At 32.6% G+C, this 9,748-nt stretch overlaps 1 protein-coding gene across 1 annotated transcript; it reads left to right on the forward strand.

Moving 5' to 3' along the window:
• The first annotated feature begins 9 nt into the window (after window positions 1-9).
• LOC132752375 (uncharacterized) lies at window positions 10-6,121 on the forward strand. Its single transcript, XM_060742693.1, has 6 exons — window positions 10-205; window positions 916-1,033; window positions 1,362-1,447; window positions 2,602-3,277; window positions 4,129-4,347; window positions 4,744-6,121. The coding sequence occupies exons 1-6, from the start codon at window positions 158-160 to the stop codon at window positions 4,959-4,961; spliced, it is 1,365 nt and encodes a 454-aa protein (XP_060598676.1). The 5' UTR covers window positions 10-157; the 3' UTR covers window positions 4,962-6,121.
• The last annotated feature ends 3,627 nt before the right edge of the window (window positions 6,122-9,748 follow it).

Here is a 9,748-nt window from a genome sequence, read left to right on the forward strand (position 1 = left end):
ATCGAAAGTAGCCTACTTTTTAACAAAAGAAGCCTACTTTATTAAGAAAAGTTTCAGCAATTTGGTGGCGTTCAGTTGATATTCGCTCCACCCGTGTATCGTACTCAATATTATAAGAAACCTTTGGACTTAGGCTTATAAGCTTTCAAAATATACAATGGGTTGTTTTTCATCAAAACGACAAAGAGATATGAATGACTTTCAGGTAAAAGATAATTATGTTAATAAATAAGATTCAGTAAAATTATAATATTATGTAGACCTATATATGTTTGTACTTTCAGTACAATATTAATCTGAACCGTACAGTACTTAGTTTTATTACATTCAAAGTCAGCGTAACAAATAGTATTTATCTCTTTCAATGAGGGGAATATATAATTTGTAAACAATTACTAGTTAAAGAAAGCGTGTTCAAGTCAGCCGAGTGAATTCCCTATTTTATTCTGTTTAGATTAACTTACATAGTTAATGACTGACACAAAATGTGATTAACTTTTAATAGCAGAGTGGCAGAAACTGAAAAAAAAACGACAGTGCATGTTCTTTTATTTCCAATCATAAAAGAAGAACAACAAAAAATACGATTACGCATTAGCCTAATTTCTAGATAACCATAATTATGCTGATGTTGTTTTTGCGGAGAAAGCATTAAAACTTGGATAATGATTTAGTATTTTTCAAATTGATTATTTTGTCTGAATCTCTTTATCTACAACATAAAACGTCACATGTCTAATTACGTACACTAGCACTAACCTGTCATGTAGGTACACATATATGCACCTTAATTAATTTATTTTTCGTCGTCGTTGTTGTTGTTGTCTTTTTAGCGTTTCTGTCTTTATAATTATTTACCACTGCTCATACTTAAGGTTTTTATACGATGATGACCATTGTTCAACTTTATTTCAGGAAGTTATTCGGGACATTGAAGCCAGATGTACTGATATTGCTCAGGCTCTGGATTCTGTTTCCAACATTGCAAAAACATTTATATCTCAACTTGAGGATAAAGAAAATCACTTTACTGGTAAATTGTTTTATTATCTTTCAATATGCCGGAGTGGTTAACGCGTCGGACTATTAATATCAGGATTGCTGATCGCGTGGGTTCAAACCCTGTCAGGGGCAAGCCGGTGATTCCTACGGCAAGAAACATTACATTTATTGCTTTGTACAGGTTTATTCCAGGAACGGATTCGAGAGAGTTTCAATAAGCTTACAGCTTCGACTGAACTAAAATAAATTTGTTTAAACTACATATTTTATATATTATATCAAATTGTAGTAAATTTTCATGTTTACATTTATAGTCATAATAAGTTTCCATGTTTGTAATATGAGTGTTGATTTTGTAGATACAAGGTCTTCAAATTTTGAGCAGCTATATACAAAACTGATGAATTTGTATGCAACAGCTATTCAACTTATGGTGTCAATACAGGTGGGTACCCTAACATTTTATAACGTTATTTATCCTTGATCCTTGAAATACTTTAAACACAGTCATTTATTGGTTTTTACGTCACATCGACACAGTAAAGGTCTTATGGCGACGTTCCAGCTTTACTGGTGAAGGAAGACCTCAGGTGCCCTTCCGTACATTATTTCAGGCACGAACGGGAACCTGAGTAGAACCACCGACGTTCCGTAAGCTAGCTGGAAAGCATCCTCACATGAGAGATTCCAAAGTCCCTTTCGGGATTCGAACCCACAGAGGTGAGGGGCAGGTGTTTTGAAGTCAATGACTTTAACCACTCGGCCATGGACGCCCCTGTAAAAGATAAACTATACTCAGATATGATATTTGAAAATATTGATAATTACTACACAGACTTTTTGTAAAATTAGTATAAAATAAAAATGTTTTGACTTCACACAAAGAAAATATGTTATGCTTTAATCCTACACACTATAAGTGGACACCCTATGAACATATAGTGTCATAAAAAAACTAGCATTTTTTTTAAAAAGAAAGATCCATCTTAATCTGGTTCATAATAAGGAACGCAGATTCAGACACTTTTAGTAAAAAAAATTTAAAGATTTTAATAAAATGTCTACAATAAAATATTTGACTCAAAGACGAGCATATTATATCTTTATCTCAATTGAGGAAAATGTCTTAATACTTAGTAATCTTTATAACCTTCCGGTCTACTGAAAGTAACATGCACTGATGGCATGTAAGGAAACATAGTCGTAACCTGGGCTCGAATAAAAAATCCATGGGTGAGCGGCAGACAGTTCAACCATAATGCTGCCCATGACTCTTTAAATTTTTATGATATGTCAGAACGTAACTGAGAATAAGTTATATGAATTACTAAAGTTTAAACAATTAATGAAAAAGTCAAAATGCACCGAGAGACAGATAGGCGTAGTGACACACTACTACAAATTACATTGTTGTGTAAAATTTAACGAAACCATTAAAACATTTGTTCTTTCTTTCTTTATCGTGAATCAAAAATCAATTCTTCCTTTTAATGTTAAGTTTTTATGTAATTTGTATGTTTTGTATAAATTTGAACTTAATCATTTTCGGTTACGTTGTATATGCTGTTATAAGTCACTTTCCTTTTAACAAACTTTAAGGCTGCTAGTCAAAAGAAGGAGTGTTTCATCAATCAAGTCAACAAGGATCTAGATTCTATAACGGCAAAACTCGAACAGGTATTAAAGACGAAGTATAAAGGTCAGCCTAGGCTTCGTCCAGGCTCATATCTGGAAGCACACGTGGTCACATCCGCTGATTCACCCGCAAATGCCCAGGGTGACATTGTCAGTCAAATGAGAAAAACAGTGGAAAACTCATCTCAGTCAGTGATAACTAACATTCTAAAGAATGTCCAGAACTTAGAAGATGAATTTAGAAATGTGAAAGAAATGATAGATGAGCTGAAAGCACAGAATACAGAAAGAGATTTACATAAATTGGACATCTTTGGCCAAAAAATTGAACAAATACAAAATCAAGTAAATGTTGAAACAGAAGGCGACACTGAATCTGGAGCATTAGAACAGCTTAAAACCGAGAGGGATCTGCTGCGCAAACAAGTTGAAGAACTTGAAAGGCAAACGGAAGAGCATAAAATCACAATTGCAAAGTTGAACAAAGAGATGTTAGATAAGGAAAATATTTCAAAAGTATTTGCAGTAAAATCAGAATCGATGCAGAGGGAATTTGAAAATGCTAGAATGCTTCTTCAGAAGGAAAATGAAGAGATTAAGCTTGAATTGGAAATACTTAAAAAGAAGTCGGCTTATGAAGGTAATGAAATTAACAAAAAATGTATTCTTATGTATTGTTAATGGCACATTATGCCTCTGAAACTAATAACATTTTCTTTTTTAAGAAATGGTAAACATGAGTTTTATAACATATCATATTACATGCTTATCCCCGGAAGAAAGTAGTGCTGAAATTATTTGTCATCAAACAAGCAATATGTAAACAAAGCACAATTGCTGTATTTTTACTATCTAACAACATACTAAATCACTATAACTGTACTGATTGTTAAAAAACATCATGTGCAAAGGTGGCAATGATATTTTTTTGGGAAACTAAAGCAGGATATAAATTATTTTGAGTATAAAGTATAAAGCAATTCTGGAGCATAATGGGCCTTTAATATACTGGTATTTCGTAAATCTTAAAGATATGTATTGGCATGTTCGCTGTATAAGATAATTAAAAGTTGATTTTAGATCTTTTTTTATTCGGAAGTAATTAAGGATACAGTTTAAGTGTTTGTAATGTTAATATATTTGAGCCGCGTCATGACAAAACCAACATAATGGGTTTGCGACCAGCATGGATCCAGACCAGCCTGCGCATCCGCGCAGTCTGATCAGGATCCATGCTGTTCGCTATCAGTTTCTCTACTTGTTATAGGGTCTGTAAGCGAACAGCATGGATCCTGACCAGACTGCGCGGATGCGCAGGCTGGTCTGGATCCATGCTGGTCGCAAACCCACTATGTTGGTTTTGTCGTGGCGCGGCTCATTTAAAGATACGGGATAAGAGAGAGATAGAGAGGTAATGACCGGCCATTATTTATATGCTGAATGAACAACTTTTCAAGCAGATCACTTGACTTTTTTTATTTGATTTCATAGTGCAGTTGTTTTGTCAAACCGAAACTGGTCTCATTAAGACTATTGAAGAAAAGTTGATGACAGAGCTTAGAAGTCGGTTGAATAACAAAGGAAAAGAAGTGAAATTCGTCAAATGTCAAGACACTAGCAACGTTGAAGCTGATAAGCCGCTTCTCTTGCTGTGTATAAATGCATCAAGACTTGGCACAGATGCTTCGACATTGGTTAAAAAATTTAAAGGTAAATTTTCATTTAATTGTTGAAATTGTGTTTTTATTCAATGAGATTGTTCTTTTTTTCCAAATTTTCTGAACATTTAATATCGTACTTGTCAATTAATACTAACCCATTAAATCAGCGTATCATACTTCCGCTGTGTAAAGGTTCGAACTATAATTTAACCACAAAGATGGTTGATCAGGCAGCATAAGTTGCATTAATTGAATCTGTCGTGTGACCTGCGTCGCGCCTCACCAGATATTGCTGACACTTACATTGACGATAGTTATCAAGAAAAAAATGACTAAGCCTCTTATATCTTTTATTTATCTTTTTAATCAGATTCAATTTCGTTTTATAAATCAGATTAATATATGATATAAAATAAAAACAAATGTATTACTTTGTTTATTTCAGTCTCATCAAAGAAGATGGCCGTGTTGGTATGTCATCATAAGGACGAGCATGCTCTTCCAGCTCAATCTAGTGACCGTGTGTTGAGTGGCCCAGAGTTTAAAGGCATTGGCGGTATATACGACGTGGCATTTCACGTCGACAAGGGAATTTATCCTTGTGAAATGAACGAAAATAATATAGCAAATGTTATCAAGTTTATTGCTGTATGCAGCGTATGAAAATTATCATTACTGTATTTAAATAACTTGCTATTAAGGAAAACTTCAAAAATCACTTGCAGATAATGAAAAATCAAATATTTGGTTCTGTCTTTATCTGCCAAAGGTGTATGTTTGTTATCATTGTATTGTACTGCTTTCTTTAAAGGCCTCAGACATTCTGTAATTCTTATTTCTCAAAAAAATGTTTACTTTTTGATACATGTATTTTATTGCAATTTACGAAACATACTCATTTGTTTTGCTATATACTTTATCTATCTTTTGCATCGTTAGCTCTATTGACAATTGGTGTAATTATAGTGAATAAGTATTTTATAAGGGAGTCAAAATACTACTTTCATCTTTAAGGCATAACTGCATGTTCAAAGTTATTTTTAAAGTTGTAAAACATGCTCTTGTTCCATTATGTAAATAATGTTAAACCGATGGTTGACATTTCTGATATATTTAAAAATGTGGATTTCTGCGGGCATAATGTGCCTTAAGAAATCAAATTACGAGAAATTAAAAACCAATTGTTAAAAAGAATTGGTCTACAATTGGCATATTTTCCAGAAGTTTTTCAAATATTGAAAAGCAAATGTTAGACACGTATTATTAAAAAGGTGTGAACTTTCATATATATTTCCCGAAAAAAAACATGTTGAGAGCGTTGTAAGTGGTTTAGTATGGACATTTATAAATATGATGTAGAATTATATCTTGTCGTAGAACAATTTACTGTGTGCTATATACAGATATGTTGGATCGTTTTGTGTATGACACCATCGTCGAAAACCACGGTATATACTACATTTATAATACCGATACTGGTACACGGTAAATAGTCTGGGTTACCGAACTTACCTACAACATCCATATACATTTTTGTATGGTTTTACTATCACCTATATATTATACGAAATAATATCACCATAACTATTCACCATATGACAGACCCTCAATTGTACACATATATACTTTGAATATTCGTGATGTATTGATAAGCGTTTGTGGATCAATGAGTTCTAGTCAGTTTAATATATTGATAATATCAATAAAGTTTAGAAGTAATCGATAATGATTTATGTGCAATCAGAGTTACAATTTACAAATATGTGTATGAACATTTTGATAATTGTTGAAAATAATATTATAATAAAACAAGAAAGATTTTATCTTAAGTTTTATTTTTTGACTATTCGTTGCATTTGTACCAAATCAAAGATCAATGACAGTGAATCACGAATGACAACCACCTTGTCCGAGGTCTGAAACAACACATTTGTCTCTCTGGCAAATCAAACCTGCAAAGTGCAAATATAGTGGCTACAAAAAACGCTCTGCTTTAGCAACATCCTGTCAATGCAAAATGTCACAAAGAAATAGGTGCTTCACCTTGCAGATTATTTTGCTATTGCTATATGTTTGTACCCCCATGTAAAATGACTTTATTTTACCGAGCATTCAGTCATGCAAAAACGGCGTCCGTGACATTTATAATCAACAGCAATGTTTTCGAATTTGACAGAGTTCATGTTTGAAGTTACAAAAACAAATTTGATGCTGAAAAAAACATTTTAAAGACAATTAGTGACTTAAATACAGAATAATCACAATATCCAGGAAATAACTCGGAACTGTGGCCAGATCTCTCCTTTCCTGAATATAATTACTTTTGCATTTTTGGTATATTTCATGGAATAAAATATATAATAATTAAGTTCAATGAAAACAAACGCTTTTCTTAGTCTTCTTCAGAATTTTTTTATTTTGTTTTATTTTTTCATGTTATAAAGACATACAGGAAGATTTGCAAATGGTCACTTTGAGTAAAAAATCTAAAGGAATTTTATTTTTAAGCAGAAGAAATAAGAAAATAAAGCTTAATTGGTAAACAATTATCTGAAAATGGTATAAAACTGAATCCTTGAAAGATTATTTGAGCCTTGCCACGACAAGACCAACATCATGGGATTGCGACCAGCATGGATCCAGACCAGCCTGCGCGCCCGCGCAGTCAGATCAGGATCCATGCTGTACGCTATCAGTTTCTTTACTTGTTATAGGATCTGTAAGCGAACAGCATGGATCCTGATCTGACTGCGCGGATGCGCAGGCTGGTCTAGATCCATGCTGGTCGCAAACACATTATGTTGGTTTGGTCATGGCGCGGCTCATTGTTTTTATTTTGATCATGTTTGGCTTATTCTTAAAGTATTGGGAGATATTAATATGCAAGATTTAAATAGGACCTACCTCTGCAAATGAATCGAGTCGGGCTATTTTATCAACACATATTTGATTTCAGTTTTCAGCATAAAAATGAGAGCTTTAGGTAGAAAATTGTTTACAGTAGAAAATGTTCATAGTTAAGTCTTTCAAATAAATAACAAGCATATTACTCTTATTAGGCTCTATATAAATATTACCCATAATCTCTTTCTCTTAAGTATGTGTAATTTAACCTTTAATTAAAAAAATCAGTGCAGGTAAAGGGAAATAATCGATTGTAAAATGGCTTTGTTGGCCTATTATAGATATGAAAATTTCGGTGATTACCCTAACATTCCCTATTCCTACTTTCGTTTCATATATTATTTACGTTGTGTAAAACACATAAATGTATGTTTACGATGGGATCCCAGATTAACGAAGTAGACATAATATTATCACTACCGACTAAATACCTCTAAGGGGCGTAGTTTAAATTAAATCCATAAATAGACTTTGAGTTGACAGCACACAGCAATGTTGTTTTGATTAATGGTGTAAGGGAGATAATAAATAACGAGCTGTTTTATCTATATATAGCATATTTCATTGAATTAATATTGAAAGTAGAACATGAGCTGGGGTGTACACGCGTGGTCAGCTCTGCGGTTATATCACGGGGCGTTGAATCTACAAAACTTGTATTCATCAGACGTAAGAGAACAAATAAATGTAATTAAAAATTGTTTTTCAAATGGCAAACAGCAAATACAAAGACAGCATGAATTCGTGAGTGTCCTTGGAAGAAACCATTCTTATGTGTTAAATAATGTAATTGTTTTCATTTCACGGTCATTTGTTACTTAATTCTGGGTAAGAAAAAATATATTGTAATTACCATAATATTGCAACGCATGTTCAACCATTTGAAAACTATATGTTTTATTATTTGTACGAGGGAGGTCTGTACGAAGGTATAGGTACGACTTCGTGAGTGACTTGCTAATATCCAAGGTAGAGTTTTTAGTTGGAACAAAAATCGGCCTATGTGTCTGATATATACCATGCATAGATTATCATGCAATCACAATAAGTTAACGCAAAATATTCTATTGAAAAGAGCAAAATTTGATTATCAAGACAGTTATAAACAGTTCCTCCCTGTTCTGTTGTAAGAATCACGTGATTACACGTTATGTTGTTGTAATAGTAACAATTAAATGACTGATAAGACAGATATACAGGTAACTTGTGAATGGTTGGCACAAGTTAGAGAAGCTAATAAAGTGCAAATCAACGTAATGATGTATGAATAATTACAAAGTTATTTTACATTAATCAGTTTCATATCTTATACCATAAGAAAGGTCTGTATACTCATATTTTAAAATAGATTTTCAAAACCTTTTCCTTTTATCTTGGTAAAGGGCTATACTTGGCCCTTTCTGTCAAATTTCTGACAAGATCGTGCGAGAGTTTAGTTTAGGTTGGACATCACAAAGTACATTCCGTCGATTTCCGTCGCGCAGGTTTCCAAAACGGTATGCCGGTAGGGTGCCGGAACATAGAGAAAACTAATAATCTATCTTTGTGTTGAAAGTTTTTGGCACTGAAAGGCAATTTAACGTTAACTATATCGTATGTAACGACGGGAATATTGATTTCAATTAAATTATATATATTTTCGATAGCGCATAAGAATAATTTTTTATGCAAACACCACTTTTACAAAAGAATTGCATTGTTTTATGCAATAATTAAGCATATATATTTTCAAAGTCGCTTTGTAAATATTCGATGAACGGTAATTATTTGTCGGTAATTATCGGATTCTGAAGTAAACAATACGGATTTCAATGTATGGTACAACGGTATATGTATAAAGTAGAATTACAAGTAGAATTACCAGCATATCACTTGCCTTACAAGTTGATGACAAGGTGTTAAATTTTCAGTAAGTTTCAAATTGAAGAGTGTAGGTTCGATAAAGTGATTTTTTTTGTACTTCGTAAAACTTGACCATTATGTGTTATGCCTGCAAATCAGAACGTATTTAAAGTCGTACGCATGGCAATACAAATTTATCAAAATTATGAAATAAAAATAGTGCTAGAAATGAAACACACGATTTACCAACTTATGTTTTATATAGTTAAAAAATATAATAAGAATTAATTTATGAAAATTATAAACAGGATTTTATAAGATTCGAACTTGTGCCTACTAGGTCACAACTTCGTCATACTTACCACTAGGCCATCGAGCATTATCAATTGATATATAATTATACTTACAATAAAATCTTTAACATTAATCATAATAAGTTACGGAAACTTACGAAACACCTCCCGAAAATTAATAACTCTCAGGTCAATATTGCCAAACAATACTTCCTTATTAAATAATGATAACAGTTCCTTGACAATATTGCTAAGCCAGTTTGCTTCAAATATGATGTTTTATTATGAATAATCATTTCTCAGCTTATTGTTCCTCTTTTCTTTATATTCGAATCATTTAACTGATATTTACTTATATTTATGATAATACAATCATATCTTTATCCGGCGACTTGATGTTTTAGTTTATAA

Source organism: Ruditapes philippinarum, unplaced genomic scaffold (genome assembly GCF_026571515.1).
Source record: "Ruditapes philippinarum isolate M1 unplaced genomic scaffold, ASM2657151v2 ctg239_1_1_1_1, whole genome shotgun sequence".
Lineage (NCBI taxonomy): Eukaryota > Metazoa > Mollusca > Bivalvia > Venerida > Veneridae > Ruditapes > Ruditapes philippinarum.